The sequence below is a fragment of the Cricetulus griseus genome, chromosome 2, assembly GCF_003668045.3.
Source record: "Cricetulus griseus strain 17A/GY chromosome 2, alternate assembly CriGri-PICRH-1.0, whole genome shotgun sequence".
Taxonomy (NCBI): domain Eukaryota; kingdom Metazoa; phylum Chordata; class Mammalia; order Rodentia; family Cricetidae; genus Cricetulus; species Cricetulus griseus.
Genome location: NC_048595.1, coordinates 332706917 through 332729027, shown reverse-complemented (window position 1 = coordinate 332729027; position 22111 = coordinate 332706917). Strand labels below are relative to the sequence as shown.

The following is a 22111-nucleotide window of genomic DNA, read 5'->3' as shown; positions in this document are numbered from 1 at the left end:
ATGAAACAGTATCCCCTTTTTATTTTGAAAGTAGGGGAAGAAGTTAACTGGCACCCCACCCACCCACCTACCCCCTGTCACATGTGCCAGAGATACAATGCTTATATCTGTAGTGTATTTTGAAGAGATTTATTTTGGCTTGGTTACTGTCAACAACTGGCTAACAAGATCACCTTTGTGGAAATCTTTAAAAATTCTTACTGGATAACTAAAATGTTATAGTCTAGGGAAAAATGTGCTTCTGGCAGGGCCAAGGTCAAATTGGTTTGACACTTAATGCATCTGCCATAGAACTAGGAACATTTACATAAATGAAGTAAGTTATGGTTTTTGAGCTGTAACCATTCACCGTTACCACAGTCTTCTCTTCTGTACCCGTATCCGGCCACTGGACATGATTGTCTTCCTCTGTACACAGTCAATTCCAACTCAGCTATAAACAACTCGGTTAGCTGCCGCTGTTTCAAGCTTGTCTTAACACTTAACTTATTTAACTGTATTGAGAATTGGCATAGCTTGCTCTGTTTCTATGTTTGTCATGTTATGATATAATTTTTCGTTTTTTTCTCAGCTCACAAGAGTGGAAAGTTGGAGATAAAAAGGGATATTGTTTGTTTTGTTCGTATGCTATATCCTCAGGATGTGGAAAAGTTCATGGCACAAAGGTTTCACATAAATATTTGTTGAATGAGATATTCCTTAGTGGTTATAGACATGTAGGCATGGTTGAAAAGGGAAGTTCAACTCCTCCATTGCTGGTGGGAGTACAAACTTGTACAGCCACTGTGGAAATCAGTATGGCAATATCTCAGAAAATTAGGGATCAATCTACCTCAAGACCCTGCTGGGCATATACATAAAGGAGGCACATTCACACCACAAGGACATTTGCTCATCTATGTTCATAGCAACATTATTTATAATAGCCAGATCTTAGAAACAACCTAGATGATCCTCAACTGAAGAATGGATAAAGAAAACATGGTGTTTTTACTACTCAGCGGTAAGAAACAATGACATCCTAAAATTCTCAGGCAAATGGACAAAACTAGATAAAAACATTCTGAGTGAGGTAACCCAAAAACAGAAAGACAAATACAGTATGTACTCACTCTAAGTGGATGCCAGACATAAAGCAAAAGGTACCTAGCCTACAATCTACAACCACAGAGAAGGTGGAACCCTCTTCTAGAAACAGATGGGAGCAGATGCAGAATTCACAACTAACTATTGGGCTAAGCTCCTGGAGTACAACTGAAGTGATGGAGGAGTGATAATATGAATAAAGGAGTCAAGACCATGATGGGGAAACCAACAGAATCAGCTGACCCAAGCTAGTGAGAGATCACTGACTCAGGTCTGACAAATGGGGAACCTACATAAGACTGAACTAGACTCCCATAATATAGGTGACAATGGTGTGAACTGGGATAATATATGAATGGGTCCAAGATCTAACACTAATGCACAAACTGACCTAGTGGAGCCTATATGGAGAGATACCTTGTTCAACCTAGACACAGGAGTGTGTGTGTGTGTGTGGGGGGTGGAGAGGTGCCTTGGTCCTGCCTCATGAGATGATGGGACAGACTTAGTAGACTTCCTAGGGGAGGCCTTATCCTCTTAAAGGAGAAGATGGGAGGTAGGGGGAGTGGGGGGAGAGATAGGATAGGATAGAGAGGGACCTGGGATTGGAATGTAAAAAATAAATTAATAAAAAAAGAAAATGGAAGTTCAAGGTGAGTTAAGCATAGTTCTTAATACCCATATGGTCCTAAATAGATGATAAGAAAGTATCATTACAAATGGTGGGCTTACAAAGGAGAAATAGATATTGAGTTAGACTGTATACTCCATATACAAGTATTAGATTTACAGAAACAGAGACTTCTGTTCAGTGTGAATGGATGGTGAAGATACTGAGATGTAAGTATACTTTAGGAGGGAAATAAGTGTGTTTGATAATATTTAGATTTATCAATCAAAAGAATCGGAGTCTCGAGGAAATGATTTAAGTAGCAGAAAAGGAGAATTTAGGATCAGTAGAATAAAGGAATGGTGATGACGAGTGACATGTTTTATGAGAACATGAACAGATCACTTATTAAAGAAACTTTTAAACAGTGATGTTAGAGAAAATGAGCCATGCCAACACTTGATGAAAAACTTGGACATAAGCAATAAGGACATTTAACCTTCATGACTTTCATTTCCCTTATTTGTCATTTGGTGGTAATGGGTTTTGCAATCACACAAGGTTATTCTGGGGTTCAAATATGTAATGATAATTCTGCCAGGCATTAATACATGACCATTAAGATACAACAGGCTTTTAGTGTGATCCTGAATGCGGTGGGATAGTGGATAATAGGATATGTACTATGGCTTAAACTATATAAAGAAAAATACTGTGAGGAAATATTTTTAAAAACAATTATACTTCTCAAATATGAGAAATGGGATTCTGGGTTTTCTTATTTCTCCCTCAGTTTTTATATTCAAAATCATCATTGAGAAATACGTCTTAATTTAAACTGTATTTTGTTCAGTAGACATCATCTTAGGTGCTGAGATTGTAGAAATTGCTAAGCAGCTAAGAACATGAAGGAGGGCCTGAGTGCAAAGCCCTGGGGCCCATGTGAAGCCAATGCAAAACCAGCTGTAACCTCAGTGTCCCTCACCAAGTAGTGGGTGGAGACAGGAGAGTGCTGGGGCTTACCAGCTGCTTATCTACCTCCAGGTTCAGTAAAAGACTCTCTCAATTGTTCGATACAACAGGATTCCTAAAACTGTTCTCTGACTTCCATGTGTGCATGGGCATGTGTGTTAGCCAGGTGCATCACACAGACACACACACACACACACACACACACACACACACACACACACACACACACACCTTGAGTGCTGAAAAAATATTGGTGATTAAAAGCCAAGTCTGCTCTCTCAAGGGGCTTGCATTTTAGTTGACAGAAGCAAACATCAAGAAATATGGATACCTCAGCAAACTGCTAGTAATTGTCACCCAAGTAGGATAGTGTTGGAAGACAACACTGCTGCTAAATGGAGGGATTAAGGAACTCCTTAGAATAGAGACTATTCAAACACAGGCCAATATGATGAATGATTTCCAAAACCTAAACCTAGAATTTGGAGAAAGTTCCAGGCAGTGAGACAGGTATCAAAAGCCATGACTGGAATGTTCTAGGTGTGTTCAAGGACAGAAGGAAAATGGATGTGTCAGGGACCCAGTGAAGCAAGGAGAAAAGTGGAGGGATGAGGCCAGGAGGCTACATGAGCATCAGGTAGGAAGGACCTTTGAAGCCCTGTGAGGAAACTTGATTTTCTCAGTGCTACAGCAAGATCTTGGGGTATTTAAACAGAAAGAATAAATTATTTCTTCCATTTTAAAAAATGTTTTCAATACATACATTGATAATATACATACATTTATAATACAATTAGATTCTTAAAGTGAACTCCAATTTCCTTCTTTGTAAATCAATCATCATATAAGTCTATGTGTATATATAATAATATAAATATGCTACATGTCTATGCAATGTAACAGCATTTTAGTCAAAAAATGGATGACATAGAGTAGAGTAGACTCTTAAGAGAAAGAACATGAAGTTGCTTGGGTAGAGAAATGGGGAGGAGTTAGGAGGGAGGAAAGAGTAGAATAAAAATATATTGTATGAAAAACCTTTAACAAAAATTTTAAAGATTATGATTCCCAAGAGTGTAATAGTGATCTTGTGTGTTTATGCATATTTTATGATTGCATAATAACAAAAGCACCCAACAGCACATCTCTTAAAACATACACTTGCCTTTATATGAAATAAATGCCTATAAATGTAATGTATTACAAAATGTAACATTAAATAATAAAATGAACTCCATCCTGATTCATTTCCTATTACATGATTTGCCAGAGTCTAACTTAATAGTTGGAGGGAGCTGCATTATTTTATGTCCAGCCACATACATTCTTTCTGGTGTTAGATATGTTTAAGGTGGCAATAGTTTGACATCACCTCTCAAGCTTTAACTAGAATACATAAAACCTGATAAATATTCAAACAGCATTTGCTGAGTTCTCATAATGGGTGAAGGTGAGTATTGATGAGCAACACTAGCCTTCTGAATGCCACTCTTGGCATTGAAATTTTTTGAGCTGTTATTTCCTTTTGCATTTTGTCTCCTCAGTGAAAAGAAACAGTGGTCCTATGAAGAGATAGATGTTTCAGGTCAAACTTCCAAATGTTGGCCCGTGCAGATTATGTCACAGTGTATTTAAAAATTAATATGTGCCCTTTTCTTCCTGGCAAGCTTATATTTCTAAGAAATAATGAGCTGGGCTTTTTAGAGTGAGCAAACGCCCAGCAGAGTATTTTTGGCACTTAGAAAGGCACATTGACTTCAACTCCCCAAAGTGTCACCAGTGACTTCATTTTTCCTTTGGAGCAGTCTATAGAATCTCCTTCCATAAGTTCAGAAGCACAGCGGTAAAGCAAGCCATTTTATCCAGCCTTTCAGTGTAACTACAGATGTCCATGCAGCCTTAATTCTGCCCTAAAAGTGAAACCTTCCTACAGGGTGACATTAAATTGAATAAGTCCAGGATTTTTAAGCTCTGCAAAGGTAAATGCTGAAGCCACACAGCACACCACCATCTTTCCAAGTGCACAAAGCCTAGCTCCTACAGTGGTAAGGACTCCCAGCATACATGCTTTCTATACCAGAGGGCATTCACTCTGCCCTTCTCTCCCTTTAAATCAGAAACAAGCTTTTTAAAAGTCTATCAGGTACTGTCTCCTTCAGTTTGTTCTGTTTTCTGTGACTGTCATTTATTGACCCTTAAGGAAGATAAATGAGAAGACAAAAGTGCTGTTGGCTGTTCCCACTGGAATAAAAAGATAATGCACCAGTTCCTAAATCTTTAGCCTACAAAGCATCATTTTCATCTAGAAGAAAATGATGCTGATCTCCTAGGCTGTGGCTTTCCCCTTCCTCAGTCAGAACTGCATTTTTAACACACATTTCATATAGAGACCATAGCAAGAACACGGCACCATTCAGACACTGTGTGTGAGTAGCGTAAGTCTTGCTCTGTAAGGAAACATGAGTAGAATTTAAGTCACTTCATAATGCTTAGAAATAGTACAACAGTTTATAAGAGCCAAGTCTCTTGTTCAAATCCTGGTCTTTCCTTATCACTCAAAATGAGAACCTGGCACCTCAAAAATTCCTGTGAAGCAAAGATCACAATGGCAACTGTCTCCTGGGGATGCCAGGAGGATAGTTAAGGCAATGAATAATGTATATGAGTGTCTAGACCCATGCCAGGGCCCACATAAGTACATTAGAGGTAGTAACTATTATTTCTTATCAACACAGATAAGGATAATGGTTATCAGATCAAAAGAGGTTGCTTTATTTGAACATGGTCTTTAACAATCATATGCTTACATTAAACATTGTAAATATGGACTATGTTTTCAATTTTTAAACAGGTATTTTAAGTTGTCTGGCATACAATGTTGGTCTCCCAGGAGCAAAAATATTTTCCGGTCCTTCAAATGAACAGTTTGGCTATGTAGTGCAGCAGCTCAAAACCCCACAGGGCAACTGGTAAGTCTATTTTTTCTTATTATTTCAATAAAATATAATTGTATAAATATAATATTTGAATGACTATTCTCTTAATGGGAAGTGCTTTAATATTGTCCCTTGACAAGTCTCACCATCTTACTCTGGCTGGCCCAGACCCCACAGAAATATGCTTGCCTCATCTTCAGGGTGTGTTGGGAATTAAAGGCACACCCAGTTGGGAGGAAAGGGTTTATTCAGCTTACACTCCCTCATCACAGTTCTCATCAAATGAAGTCAGGACAGAGATTCAAGCAGGGCAGGGAGCTGGAGGCAGAAGCTGATGCAGACACCATGGAGGAGTGCTGCCTACTGGCTTGCTCATCATGGCTTGCCCAGCCAGCTTTCTTATAGAACCCAGAACCACCAGCCCAGAGATGGCATCACCCACAATGGACTGGCCCCTCCCCCTTCAATTGCTAATTAAGAAAATGCCCTACAGCCTGATCTCCCGAAGGCATTTTTCTCAATTAAGGGTCCCTCCTTTCAGATAACTCTAGCTTGTGTCAAGTTGATATAAAACTAGCTGGACCTTGCCCCCTTTTTTTTTGGAGATTTTTTAAAATTTGAATTAGAAACAAGATTGTTTTACATGTCAATCCCAGTTTCCTCTCCCTCCCCTCCTCCCCTACCAACCCTCCCAACTAAAAGGATATTACATATCCTTTCTGCTCCCCAGTGAGGGTGAGGCCTTCCATAGGGGTCATCAGAATCTATTATATTCTTTGGGATAGGGCCTAGGTCCACCCCTGTGTGTCTTGGCTCAGGGAGTATCCCTCTATGTCCTTACCCAAGACTTTTAATGTAAAGGATTACATTTATAAACCGAGCTTTATTATCTGGTGAAAAATGACTACCTTTGAGAAACTGGGGAAAATATATATCTATATATGTATATGTATACATATAATGAATATATATAATGGATATATACATACACATTATTAATTTAAGTTTACTGGGGCAGTAATAGAAAAAACTCAAGGAAATGACTCTGAAAATTATGTTGAGGAAGGCAAGTTTCTTTCCTCTACAATTTGATGCCCATTTATGGACAGGTTCTTGGAACCAAACCTCTCTGTTGGGGCACAAAGACTTAAGCTCTGTCTACTTGGCCTGGAGCTTTAAGTCCTGATCTTCACTCTATGGATGCTTTTAAAGTATAACATGAACTTCAGGTGACTTTCAATGTGAACTTTCATGCTGTGAACTTACATTTGATTCTCTAATTCACTAAATTAAAAAAAAAAAACACCTATTTTACATCCAGGTTGTTTGTTGCCACATTGATGCATGCCTATCTGTGTGATGAGGAAAGAAAAGGCAACTATCATGGTTCATCATAGGCATTTAGACAAAGCAAATGTTGAGCTAGGTTTAAAATGACGGAGACAGGTGGACTGGAGAAGAGCCTGAACTACTTACTCTGATCGAGATCAGAGATCGAGACAGCAATCTCTGTTGAGAATAGTCTGTCAGCCTTGGAGAGAACAGCCAAGCTGTACAATCAAGGGCTAGCACTTACTGTAATAATTTGGAATACAGGAGGGAGCCACAGTCCTACCAATTATCATGTTTTCTTTAATTAGCATAGAGAAGAAAACAAGCTAGAAGGTGATACAGGCCATGTTTTGACCTTAGAATCCCTTTTTGTAGGTTGCTACCCCAAGATTGAATTTCACCTAAGCAAGAAATGCATAACTATTTGCTAGGGCTGAAGAGATGTCTCCAAAGTTAAAAGTGTATACTGCTATAGTAGAAGCCCAAGTTTGGTTTCCAGTATCCATGTTGGATGACTATCAAGTGCTTATAATTACAATTCCAGGGATATCTGACACCTGTACTCACATGCACACATTTGCACACATATATAAACACATAATTAAAATACGTCTTAAAATTTTAAGAGAATAACCATTTGTTGAGTGACTAAATGAAAGGCCTACTTCCAAATGGTTCACCACAGAGAGCCTATGAGGTGAACTATTTGAGACTAACTTAGGATACATGGGCCGACTAAGAGCTGCATGTGAACACCAGTGGTCTCCTACAGAGGCACAACCTAGCTAAGAACAATCTGGCACTGTGTTTGAGATTGTTTTGGTTTGTTTTCAGAATCATCTTTTCAGGGGCAGAATAAGTCTAAGCAAAAAACACTTATGGATTGGGGAAGAACTCAACCACTGGCTATGTGGCAATTGAATAAGACTAAAATGTCAAAGAGATGACAGGGACCTTAACGGGAGGAATCCTGAGAAAATGAGAGTCAGCCCCTTCGTTTCTCTCTGTGTAAGAATTCAAGATATTGTTAAAAGGCATTGGTGTCAGTGGATTATATTGAAATTCCAGTGCTGATCGGGTGATGTCAAGACCAGGTACATCAGATAATTCTAAATCCTGCCTTAGCCTTCACATAATATTCCTTGTATAAATAATGGTAATGGCTATTGGGAAACAAGGCCCTACTCTATAATTGGTAGAGTTGGTGCCTTGAATACCAGTGTGGAACTTTCTGGTAAAGTGTAACTTTTAGTTTAGGATCACAGCCTTCCTTCCCTTCAGCTAGTATCTAATCATCAGCCTGAACAGACACACTGCACCACACAGAGGAGGAGGGACAATTCATGTCTGTCTAAGGGGCTGAATGATATGAAGGTACAAAGCAGAAAGGAAGAGAGCAAAGCTGGTGTGCAAGCCTGTCTGAAACCTCTCACTGTCTTGGTCTTGCCAAGCAAAGAAACAGAACAGGCTAAGCCACTGACAAAATTACCTAAGCCACAATGGATGGGATACAGTGCCTATGTGGGATGTAGGAAACACAGCATGGAACTTGCCCTCTGGAGTGTGGAACAGTCTAGAAGGAAGATTTATATACAGAATAGGAATGTATGAATAAGAGAGAAGGGCTAATTCAGTGCCAAGCCTTGTAATTGCTCCTGTTTTCATGCTTCTACCTCCATGAACTCAACAGTGAGAGCTCATTTTCCCTTTCCAAGGCCCAGGACACTAGAGGTAGGTACAAGATTTCCTCATGGCCTTTGCCATTAGCCCAACCCTGTCATTGGCCTTCCCTGGGTACAACGCGCCAGGGCTAGGTAGTCCTCATTCAGGACAGGCTGCCTTCACAGGGAGGAAGAAAAATAATTCGAAACCTGGGCTCCAGAATCGCCTATTTGTTTTGACAATTGGCACTGTGCCCTTCCCCACTCCTAATTTATGACAATTGCCCAGACGTTATGGAAATAGCAGCTGTGGGAAAAACTGTTTAAATATTAACTTTCCTTCTGATACTAATGAAGTTAACTTTTGCTAGGAATTCTTTCAATAAAATTGTGAGTGTTTGCTCTTGAGTCAGTTCATCACACACTCACGCACACAGACACACACACTCACAGATCCTTTTAGTTCATTATTGTCTTACTACTTACTCTGCAGTAGGTTTTCTCTTCCTTTACCTCCACTTACTTTAACGTCTTTACAACCTCTTCTACCCTTGACTCCATCTCTCTGCCCTTTTCTTCTAACATATTCGAGGTTCTAGTCACACTGTTATTTTAGGGTGCAGTTCAAGTTGTTCTATGTGTCTGATGTTAGGAATATAGGCATGTTTCACTTCAAGATCTACTAGATTTTAATGAAGCAAACTTGGCTATTTTCACAGTTTTATTTATTCGATTTTTATTACACCCTAGACATCTACTTTAACAGTATTGGTGACATCTCTATTACTTCTTGAGCCTTTTCCACAGTCCTCTGTGAACAGCATAGTTTTAAGAGCAAGTTGACCTCCCAAGCAGAGCTGCTGTGCAGCCCTCTGGCTAAGAGTAAAGCCTGGTGTGCTTTTCCTTTGGTGTAGGCAGAGGAGGGTCAACCTGCCTCCAGCCTGAATTTCATACACCGGATGTTCAACATGATGATGTAATCCTTATCACAAACAATCTACAAGGGCCTGAGACATGTTTAAGATCATTTCCTGGAACTAGTGGTAATATGCACTCTTTCTGTTTGTGTAAACTGAAGGCTTGCCCCAAGAACAATCTGAGTTCATTATATGACTCAAAATCATTGTAACTGAAATCACTTGTGAGACGAAGACTAAGAATGAGGGGTATTTCCAGTCATGGAACTGTATTTTCTTGTTTTGTCAAGGATTGGTGCTTTCTACTTCCTTATAAAGGAGAGAAGAACTATGAATGAATATTGCAGCAAAAAGAAACACTACCTCTATATATGGGCACGTGTTATTGTTTTAGCTTTTTGGTTAGGAGAAGTTTTAGTAAAGTTCTTTATTTACTATAAGTGTGATAGTCCCCCAACAAATGTCTCTGTGAGAGAAATTTAAATAAAAAGTCCCAAAGAAGTGAGGTATGTTCACTTTGGAGGCAGGCATCGAAGGCTATGTGTGTAAAATATCCCCTGCTCTGACTTGCTTTTCCCAACATCTATTCTAAACTTTTTTGTGGAGCTCATTTACACACACACACACACACACACACACACACACACACACACACACACACACACACACACCACATTTGTGACTAACACATGAAAGATACCTGCTGTCCTAGAATGCTAGGGACACATGTGTGATCTATTGAAAATCCTCCATGCTCTCCAGACATCATGTCAGAAATTCCTCATGACAGTATCAAATGCTTGCTCCAGAACAAAGTTTATTTGCAAGAGTAAAGAGCTTTAACACACATACTTTCCTGGCATCCAACCATCTCAAACATTTCCCTCCATCAGAATGTTCATAGATGGGAGGTAGTTGTGAATGTTTTTAGGTTCCATATGATGAGCAAGTATTGAATTCTTGTCTAGAAGAGTTCTAAGAAGAGCCAGAACTATGGACTTGTGGATTCATAAGTAAAGGACATGGAAGTGAATCTAGATTCTGCTGCCACTTAGATGCTACCAGTTACTTTTCTGTTGCTGTGATAAAATATGGTGACCAAGGCAACCTAAGAAAGAAGAGTTTCCTTGGCCTTATAGTTCCTGATGGATGAGTCTGCTATGAGAAGACATGGCAGCAAGCAGCAGGAGCAGAAAGCTGAGGTCGTATCCCAACCAAAATCAGAGAGAAGAGAGACAAAATTGGAAGGAGGATGAGGCTATACATTCTCAAAGCCTGTCCTTGGTGATACACTTTCTACAGCAAGGCCACACCTCCCAAATTTCCCCAAACAGCATCACCAACTGGGGACAAAGTGTTCAAATGCTTGAATCCTGGAAGGATTCAAACCACCATAGACACCGTGTCTTTATACAGAAGCAGAAATAGGTACAACACTTCATAGGTAATTGTAAGGACCAAAGCAGATAATTCATATAAGAGTTCTTTACTAACCGTTATGTAGTTTACAATGCTGTTGCTATTCAAGTGTTTAGCTCTGATTTTAAAAAAATAGCTGCCAAAGCACCTGGCAGAAAGGTATTGTCTCATGGGCTTTGATATCTGAGGGGATTTTTATTCCCATAACTCTTTATAGTGAGTATCTCCGCTTTTGACTTTAATTTCAGGAAAACTTCATGGAGGATGATTTGAAGCAATAATTGGTATTTATTGGATCCTTTGATTCCAGTAAGAAAATTAATTTCTAGGGTTTTTATGAAGCAGAACAGACTTATGATGCTTTAGAGATAGAGGTCAGTAGACTGTGCTGTGACATTAAAAGACCTTAAGGGCTTTGCCATCTCCCCACTTCAGGGAACAATCTGGAAGCTGGAGAGTCTGTGGTCACATAATGAGGCTGAAATACTAATAATGCTTTTAACTTATGCCAAAGACTTTGGTTATTGGGTTTGAAATAGCAACACTATAATCTAAAATTAAAGTTTACCTGCCCCCCATTTCCCTAAGGGGCAACATTTCATAGGTGACTTCCTTCATTTGCAAATTACTAACAATGAGCACGGATCTGTTTATAACTTCCTAGATGTCCTGTATTGTCAATAACCGAGAGTTATAAAAGGATGGCACTCTTATACACTGTGGGCTTTGGAATTTCTAATGTTAATATAGATATTACATAGAGCAGGCTCCAGTCACTAGTAAGGTAACCCCTTCGGGGTCTAGAGGACATCTCACACTCCAGGTGTCTCGGTGTCTCACATACAGCTACTGAGCTTCTTCATCTCAATGTCCTGCTCTGCTGACAGTGTCCTTCGTCATGACACCCCTTCTACTTAACTTCCCAACTCCTAGGATTTTCCTTGATCTTGTGGTCATCCCTCTGTCCCTCTTTCTTCCTTCCTCTGTTCAGGTTTTTCTTTGTAAAACAACCTAAAGAAATCCTGCTGACCAACTATTTTGAACAAGACAAGTGCTCACCACCGGAATCCTCTGAACCTCTTTGAGCCTCTGCCACCTCTCCCCAGGAGACCGCAAGAGGCTACACCTTCTTCCCTGCAGCTTCAGTGCAATCATTTTGAGGAAGCACCAGTCAGTTCCCCAAATGTGTCACGTTATGATCACTTAGCTCAACCCCCCTGAAGCCCTTCTTACTTAGAGAAAAAACAGGGGCTAATTACACATGAGTCTGTATGTAATCTGACCCCGTTGCCATTTGTCCCTGCCATTGAACATTAGTGCTTATTGCACCCCCAGGCTACTCTTCCACCAAAGTCTCCTGACTTTTTAAAAAACAATCTCCTTTAAGTCTCCTTAAGTCTTGAATACTTTTTTTTTATTTTATTCTCTAACCATTCGAATAAAGATTACACCACACTCCACCTCACGCTCCTAACTCTACTCCACTTTTCCTCCTTCCTATGCCACCATATGGTTCACTTATAGGATTTATTATCTATCTTCTCCCTAGAATGTAAATATTGAGGCCAGAATTTTTTTTAAGCAACTTAATCAATGATGTATCCTTAGTAGTTATAATTGAGTGTGGTTCATAATAGGTGTTCTGGCTAAGTTTATGTCAACTTGACACAAGCCAGGGTCATCAGAGGAGGGAGCCTCTATTGAGAAAATGTCTCTATACGATCAGCTGTAGGCAACTCTATAAGGCATTTTCTTAATTAGTAATTGATGGGGAGGGCTCAGCCCATTGTGGGTAGTGCCAACCCTGTGCTGGTGGTCCTGGGTTCTATAAGAAAGAAGGCTGAGCAAGCCATGAGGAACAAGTCAGCAAGCAACAACCCTCCATAGCCTCTGAATCAGCTCTTGCCTGTAGGTTTTTGCCCTGTTTGAGTTTCTGTCCTGACTTTCTCCAGTGATGAACAGCAAAATGAAAGTGTAAAAATAAACTTTTTCAGTTTGCTTTTGATCATGGTGTTTTAGCCCAGCAATAGTCACCCTAACTAAGACAGTAGGTCTTGTCACCATATACAACCTCAAAGTTGGTCAACTGCACAGGGCCAGGACACGCAGTCTACATAAGAATGGTGCCTCCTGGGGCTGTACAACATGCCCATCCCATAGGCACTCATTAAACACTTCTTGATGACACCATATTGTCTTAACTACACCTCCATCTACAATCTCTATAAAAATCCTTACTTTTGAAGAAATGCCTGGAGAGCTTAGAGACCCACAGACCAAGTGAAGATATTTTTAGCAGCTGTTGGATTGTGGGTTTAAAATCATCTGACCTACATCCCCACAAATATTGTTTACTAACTAAACAGAGCACTTTGAATTCCACTGGAGGTGGGCAAATTGGCTACTTTTTGGGAGTCTACATAATCACTATTTTCCCACATGATAATTGAACAGTAAGTGTTATTTAAGATAGTCTTGGAAGGATTCCCCGTTTCACTGTAGAGAAGGAGAAGTTTATATTTGGGGCTTTGGTTTGGTTTGGAGAATCAGCACTCATGGCTATTCACACAGCTTTATTTTATTTTCTGGTTGGGAGTCTATGAAATCTATAACTACAAAGAATTTCTGTCATGTTTCAACATGGCTTTCCTGCCTGTGGATGCCATGCCTCCCGTTGTAACATTTGTCCTTTTGTACTTCTTTCTGTTACAGCTATATTCCATAAAACTTTATGGTTGATAGTACCAGTCTCCTTAACTTCCTGTCTGTTTAATATTATAATGCCATTATTCCCTAGGAGTGGCCTCTGGTGACTTCATAGCCTCCTCCTCTCATGAGGATGAGCTGTAAGGAACAGGATTCCATGAAAGCCTGTGGGTGTGATGAGGTATCTGTTGCAGGGCAGGAAATGTTACCAGTAAAGGCCATGGCAGTGGTCTAGAACCTCCCCTGGAATTGCTGGCCTGGAGGTGGATACATAATGTGCTATATTTGCAGAATGAGTCATGTGTGATCAGGACTCCCTTGTTCTTCAGGTGCACCCAAAATGGACAGGTTTTACGTTGTTTTCTCCTGTCTTATGTTAATAATTGAAGATAGCAGATGAAGGGACTGATCCAGACCCCAGGAACATGGGTTTTATCGAGGAAACCTTGGAAACCTATGGGACCTCCTGTAGTAGTTCAGTACTTATCCCTAGCATAGTGTGGACTTTGGGAGCCCATTCCACATAGAGGAATACTCCCTGAGCCAAGACACACGGGGGTGGGCTAGGCCCTATCCCAAAGGATACGATAGACTCTGATGACACCCTATGGAAGGCCTCACCATCCAGGGGGAGCAGAAAGGATATGTGATAGGTAGGGTTTTAGTTGGGGGGAGTGGTAGGGGAGGACGGGAGGGAGAAGGGAACTGGGATTGTCATGTAAAACAATCTTGTTTCTAATTCAAATTAAAAAATCCAAAAAAAAAAAGATAGCAGATGAAGACAATAATATGTGCTCTCACAAAGGTGACCATGTCACATGTCTGAATTCTGGTTTCCTTCAGTACCACACAGCCATACAGAATGCCAAAGGCCAGAGTCACACTTTCTGTAACTGCTTGTCTTAAGGTACTTCAGGCACAGAATCTCTGGCCCTCATCAACCTTCATATCTACTGGAGGATCTAGTCCTCAGAGTTCAAAGAGCCAAATGGTTTCCTGGTGGGGAAGTTATCCAACAGGAGATAGTAGAGCTTGTCATGCATGGAATGGCATGACATGTATGAAGGTCTAGAAGCAGAGAAAACTCTGATCTAGAGAGCTGAGTGCCATAAGACTGGACTCTTCAACCCCAGAAGAATGCAAGAATAAGACAGGGCTGGACAGGAAATCGGGGGCCTATCACCTGTTTCTTTAAGATGCATCTGTGCACAAAAATCAGAATGCTGTGCAGACCTCTGGTAAATGAATATTAGGAAACTACTAAAGATGGAGATGGTTGAACTATTGTTGAAACAGTTTTTACAGTACAAAGGAGATTCCTAACTGCCTCTAAGTGGTCATGAAGAGCACCAGATCTGCTCATACATGCATGCCAAATGCCATCAGCAGTCCCCCAACTAAAATGAATATGGTAAAACTTTATATCTATCACTCAGATCACTGACTTTGCAAGAACCTTAACCTATGTGCCTAATGTGATTGAAGTGTTGACTAAAAGTAACTTTTAATAGGTAATGCTAACTTATCTGCTTATAAGAGGACAGAATCTTTCAGTTGTGACCTTAAACTTAATTGAATTAAAGTATTCAGAATGTTCTCTAAGAATAATTTTATGCAATGGATAATGTAATTTTACCATTGAAGTATAAACTTCAGTCTTTCTTGCCTATTTTTGCCATCTTTGATCATCTGAACATTTGTTTCGCAGAAGAGCTTAATTCCTGTCCTTCATCTCTCTCATATAATTGCTTTATTGGTTATGTATATTAAACAGTTATGCTGGATTTAGTAGATAGGATCTGTCTTAGATTTCTGTGTATCTACTATATAGCATTTAGCATGGAGCACAAGTATAAATGAAAATAGCAAATTATTAACAAAGACGGCTCATGAAAATGAAAATATTTCATAGATAACCTTCTCAACTTAAAAAAACAACTAACAGTAAAGCAAATGTACTTCTTTAACAACCAAATGTTACACAATACATAACATGCTATGGCCTCTGAAGATTAAGTTTATCAGGTTGGGCAATAGCTCAGTTGGTAAAGTGTTTGTCTCAAAAGTATGACCCTGAGCCCCAATTCTGGGCATTGTGACTCACTCATTAATCAAGCTAGATAGGCAAAGAAAGGTGGATCCTTGGGTCTTCTCTGGCCAGCCAGTGCGGCCTAACCGAGGAGTCCCTAGACAAGGAAAGACCCTGTCTCCTAGGAGGTCAATAGTGTTTTGGGTTATTTTCTGGCCTACACACACACACACACACACACACACACACACACACACACACACACACACACACACACACACACGAATACTCACATACATCTGCACACACACACACAGGCATAAGAGAGAAATGATCAAAGAGTACATGCTCTCTTCCTGTTCAGTACCATATGAGTGTGCATATGAGTATCTCTGTAGGGAGAAGCAGCATAGTCTCTAGAAGGACAACAAAGTTAACCAAAGGAAGGATGTGAATACCAGACTCATCCTGTATTCTAGGTATGCACCCAATATTGCAATCAGTAAGGAGATCTCCAAGATACTTGTGTTCAGTAGTTCTGCTAAGTATCTTTGTTATAAAGGCAGTAACTATAAAGCCACCTAGATAATCCATCTGCTGCCTAATAACACAGCCCATGACAGCAATTAAGGTATAGAAAGAACTCCAAAAATGTTAGTTGTAACTCTTGGGTATGAATGAGTATGATATCATTCTTCAGCACTACGCCAGCACCTGCAGTATATCTAGCTACTTGTGCCTTTTCTGTACTTAAAATCCTGCTTACATATTGACATGTGTTCTCAGTACAAAATATGCACTGAATTTTAGAGACTTTGTAGAGGAAAAGTACAAGTAGTTCATTGAAATAGTTTATGTTGACTACATGCTAGTTTTTATCATATGAAGTTAAAATACATTATTAAAATTAATTTTGACTGCCACTTTTATATTATTAATGCGACTGACTAGCAGAAAACCTGAAATGATTTGTGTAACTCATGCTGTGACAAGCATTATGCTTCTCTAGCTGCTGTGGAGAGACAGCTCAGGGTATTTTGTAAAGTAGCCACTTCACAGACATTCATTAAGTGTCCTGATCAGCTGTAAGGACAGGAATCAAGTCAAATTATAACTGAACACATTTGAGCTATGAATTTATATAAGATTAAAGTTAAACGTGATGTTGCTGATCTGTGGTCAGTTTTCTTTTTAATAATCTGTCTACACCACACTGTGACTCATGAGAACCTCCTGTTTCTAGGCTGCTGGTTGGGTCTCCATGGAGCGGCTTTCCTGAGAACAGAATGGGAGACGTGTACAAATGCCCTGTTAATGTACCCACTGCCCGGTGTGAAAAGCTGAACCTGCAAAGTGAGTGGTACTTAGCAATGCTACTCTTTACAAACAGCAAAGACTCATTTGTCATCAACTCTGACAAAATGACAAAAAGATTCCAATTTTGCCTTAAAGAAAGCTTTATGCCTTTGTTGATTTAATCATATGGATACCAGTTTGTATCCAAATTTTTAAATGAGTTTGAAGACCTGGTTTAATAAATTTTCATAGGTGATGTTCCACCTCCTAGGCCATTTGCCTTAGACCATGGACTGGTTTCTACCACTTTTATTTTCCAGATGATGGCCAGAAATCTGAGACTATCGATATTTCTCTGTCCCCTCTTTCCAGAATAAGTTATTATGTACAAAAACAATAGTTCTGGGGCTGAGATTGAAGGCTTCAAGAAATGCTATGTATTTAAGATTATGCTGAATAATTACATTCCATTTAAAATATACAACTTAAAATTATTTGCTGTTTTATTTACTACATTGCAGGTGTATTATATTGCAATGCAAATATTTAATAAAAATAATAGGACTAGAAAAAATGAATGAGTAATATCCCACACAGTATTTCCTGAAGAAAGTTAGGGAGCATTGAACTCTATGGTTAGCCCCTCAGTAGAGTCATGAGGACACAGACATTGCTGAGCCTGAGTCCTCCTAAATCATCAAGGGATGAAAGGAGAAAAAACATTGTTAGAAAACTCAGTTAGGGGGAAGAAGGATTTCAAGACAGATCTTAAGTATTAGAAACATGGCTGGGAGTTGGCTCAGTCAGTAAAGTGCTTGCCTTGCAAACACAAATACCTGAGTTCAATGCCCAAAAGTCAAATAAAAACAGTCAGTCATTCACTGCCTGGATGGCCAGGAACCAGAGGCAGGATAGCCGAGAGTCCCAAGATAGAACCAAACATGACAGGGGAAAAAAGCCAATGAAATGATCCCTAAGGATGTTCTGCAGTACTCAGACCAGTGCCTGGACCAGTGGTCAGCAGAGGGGGTTCATCCAGAACCCAATGGGAGCAGATAGCAGAGACCCACAGCCAAACACTTGATGGAGCCAGAGGAACCCTGAAGAAGGAGAGAAAGGATTGCAGTAGTCAGAGGGATTGAGAATACCACGAGGGCTCATAGGGGCTCATAAGGGCTCACAGAGACTGAAGTGACAAACACGGACCCTGTACGGGTCTGAGCTAGGTACTCTGCATATACCTTATGCTGTTCTTGTGGGACTCCCAACAATGGGAGTGGGAGGGTCTCTCTGACTCTTTTGCCTGTGCCTGGGACCCTTTTCCTTCCACTGGATTGCCACATTCAGCTGTGATATAAGGGTTTGTGCTCAGTCTTATTGTATTTTGTTAGGCCATGTTGGGTGGATATCCCTGGGAGACCTGCTCTTTTTTTTTAAAGGGAAACAGAAGGAGTTGGTTTGGGGGAGAGGGAAGGTGGCAGGGAGGACTGGGAGGAGTAGAGGGAGGGGAAACTGCAGCTAGGATGTAATGTATAAGAGAAGAATAAAAGTTAAAAAAATTAAAACAGCCATATGTAAAAAAGTCAGACATTGTTAAAAAAAAAAAAGTCACGCTTACTCAGACTTACAAAAATAGCAATGGAAAGTTGTAGGCAGTTGGGTTTCATGAGCTCAGTGGTCAGCCAGTCCAGCTGAATTAATCCAGTAATAGAACCTGTCTAAAAAGGAAAGGTAGAGGGTGGCTGAGGAACAACACCCACACTTGTCCTCTGGCTTCCACATGCAGGCATACACATAGACCACACACACACACACACACACACACACACACACACACACACACACACACACACACAATTAGAAAAAAGAGCAGGAGTGCCCCTTACATAGCTCTATGTGACACATTTGCAGCATGATTTCTTCCCCGAAGTAGGTGCTATATATAAGCATATTTTGTGTGTGTGTGAGCCATGTGGTCAGTGATGTTAAATGCTAGAGATTGAAGTGTGAAGCCTGAGTAAACATTTTCAGTTTACGTAAACTGGATGTGGGTGATAGAACTCTAAACACTCACCAAATATGGAAATGGTATTCAAAATTTTTACTGTAACAACTGGGTGTGTAACTGAATGGTAGATCCAAGAATAAGTGAGGGCCTGGGTTCAATCCCCAGCATTACAGAAAAACAACAGTAACAACAAAAACCCCAAATATCACCAATTTTATTCTACCACCTCGATCCATTGTGTCATCTTAATGTTTGAACATTTAGGCAGTGGCTTTCTAGTAAGACTTTTCTTCTAGACTCTCATTCCTCTGGAGAGAATCTGTGGTCAGTGTCTTCTCACTACCCCTATTTTGAATAAAACCTGGAGATTTAAACATTGGAGATTGCTTTTGGGCCAATTATACTGTTTGGATGGCCCAGGAAAAATAAACCTGTTGGTGTGTAGCTGGATATTCAGCAAAACAATCATAGAAGATTTTGAATAAAACACAGGAGTTAAGAAGACACAGGTGCACATATTTAATTTTAAGCTAAAACACGTACTGGCACATTGCCTTATTAGCAATATGGTTACATAAAAATAAGAGCATATACATAGGAGTTTCATTGTTTTCTTTCTGTACCAAAGAAATTGTTATTCTATCAAAACATATGTAACTAATAGTTATATGTCCAGTGGGGTATGAGGTTAGAAAAAAAAGAATAAACAATTTAGAAAGTCACAAGTACAGGATTGATAGCCAGTCTCCATTTCTAGAAGTTAGATAATACAGGAGAGGTGAGAAGACAGCTCTAGGGGACAACAAGACTAAGAACTCCTTCCAGAAAAAAAGACAGAGAGTGTAAAGGGGTGGAACAAATGAAGTGGGTATTAGTCAGTGACGGTGCAGCATTCACATAGCCAGAGAAGTGTCACCAGTGCCTGGGAGAAAGAGTCTGAGGAGAAATCCCCCTCCTCTAAGACAGAAAGGAACCGGGGAGGGAGAAGGCATTGCAGTGACCCTCATCAGGGTTGAGGAACCAAGGTCACTGGAGAGAGTGATTCATGCCACAGTGTGTGAGCTCCTCACTGAGACTGGCAGAACCAGTGTTGAATTGGAGGCTTCAGAGGGAGAGTGAAGTCTAACAGCAGTCACCCTGGGACATGAGGGAAACAACCCAGCTGGCACTAGAGAACATGTAAATCATGTTGGTGTCATAGCTTGGAGAGACAGATTCATGTCTCATTTTATCTGGCTGGTCCCATGGTTTCTTTTTGAAATTCTGTTTTGAGTTAGGGTCTATCAAATGGTATTCATTAAGAGTATTTTAAACAGTCCCGATATAAAAAGAAACAAAACAACAATAACAACAACAGAAAAAAGCAGGAGGCAAGGTTACAAACAGAAACACATGGTGCCCTCTCTGTGCGTTTTGTTTGATGAAAATGTTGTCCTTTTAAACACACATATTTAAATGCCCTGTCAGTGCTTCTGCCCAACTGCCTCCCATACAGGAGTGAGCTGGGAGTGGCTGAAGACACCACATCCCCACTCGTCATGATATGATGCTTGTTTCCAGATAGGTTATGCTACACTCAAGCCATGTAAAAACATGAGTCTGCCTGTTGGTTTTATTATAGCTTCTCATGAACAATAGATATTTAATATTTTAAAACACCTCTTTCTCTCCAAAAGATTCAGCAAGCATCTCAAATGTTACGGAGATAAAAACCAACATGAGCCTGGGTTTGACCCTCACCAGGAACTCGGGAACCGGTGGCTTTCTAGTAAGTGTTGCCTCTCAGATCTTCCTTTCTCTGGAGAGAATTTGTGGTCAGTGTCGTCCTGCCATTGTAGCATTTGCCATCTTAGCAAACGCAATCTGGAGATTTAAACGTTCAAGTTTGCTTTATGGTCAACTATGCTACTTGGATAACCAAGGAAACATTAGCAGTTTTAATGTGGAGCCTTCTTGAGTATTCAGCAAACAATGGGATGTTTGAATGACATGGGTAGTCTAAGGAGAAGGCCTGGGAGGTGTGCTGAGCAGGTGTGGATCCCATTAAAATCCCAGGTCCTGTTTCTGCTTCCTCTAGGAGCATGCTCAGGTGCCTTCCATTCAGCAGCCAGGGTTCAAAGCCAAGGAGTGCTCTTGTCTTTGACCCATGCTACTCTGGCTACTCTGGCTACTCTGCTCCTATCTAAAGTGAGGAGCTGTCTCTCCTGCCACATATCTGCTAGCAGAGGAAATTTTCTGAAGGAAAAAAGACTTTCTGAGCTTTGACTTAATATAGGAAATTGCTGAAAATATTTGATTATACAGTGAAAAAATCACGTGACCCCCAAAGTTGAAAGACAAGTAAAAACTAAATCGTATTTGAAATTTCCTCTGGTTCATATAAAAATATCCTAGTTAAACAGATCTGAAAACTTGTCTTCAAAGCCCAGGTTGTCTGTGCGATTGAAATTCTCACCTAAAATCTTGCTTAAAAAAACAAACAAACTGATTTTTAGCCAATATTGTCATTTTAGTTAGAGTAACAGTTATTTACATTGAGAAAAACTTATTACCACTAAACCAATTAAATATTGGTTATTATATGTGTCAGATCTGTGTATAAATGATTATTGCAAGGTATCTTTGTGCTGTGTTGTATTCTGAGATCTTTATAATAGACTTGATTTGTTTATTTTTTCAGTTGGCTAAATCAGAATAACTTGAGAATTATGGATTGTAGATATTCATTAAAGTTTTAATCCTTAATCCTAGGTAAAATAAATTTTTTTTAACAAACTCCAAGTGAATTAGTAGCGAGTGTAAGGGAGCTGGAAGGAAGAGGAGACCTGAGTTTCTTTACACATTGAAAAGGTCAGAGTCTCGGGCTTCTCATAAGAATTATGTGAAGAAGACTGGCAATCATCACATATTTCTGAACCTTCTTAAGTTCTGGGCTTAAAGCAAGAATGTGTTGGCAGTAACAATTGGCATCCTGTAACTTCAGCTTCTTAATTCTGTTTTCCATTGCTTATGAAAAAGAACTTCTATTCTTGCATACATCATGAATTATCTGCCAAGGTGATAAAAACGACTGCGGATGCACACATGGGCATGAATGATTGTCATCTACTGTGTGTGTGTGCATGCGTGCATGCATGCA

At 39.9% G+C, this 22111-nt stretch overlaps 1 protein-coding gene across 1 annotated transcript in view; it reads left to right on the top strand.

Moving 5' to 3' along the window:
* The first annotated feature begins 4108 nt into the window (after nt 1–4108).
* The window catches only part of Itga2 (integrin subunit alpha 2), a 65764-nt gene continuing 47761 nt past the window's right edge, over nt 4109–22111 (top strand). Inside the window, exons 1-4 of the mRNA XM_035438786.1 lie at nt 4109–4118; nt 5520–5637; nt 16912–17021; nt 20649–20740. Coding sequence (XP_035294677.1) covers nt 4109–4118; nt 5520–5637; nt 16912–17021; nt 20649–20740 — 330 coding nt within the window. The remainder of the gene's footprint in view (nt 4119–5519; nt 5638–16911; nt 17022–20648; nt 20741–22111) is intronic.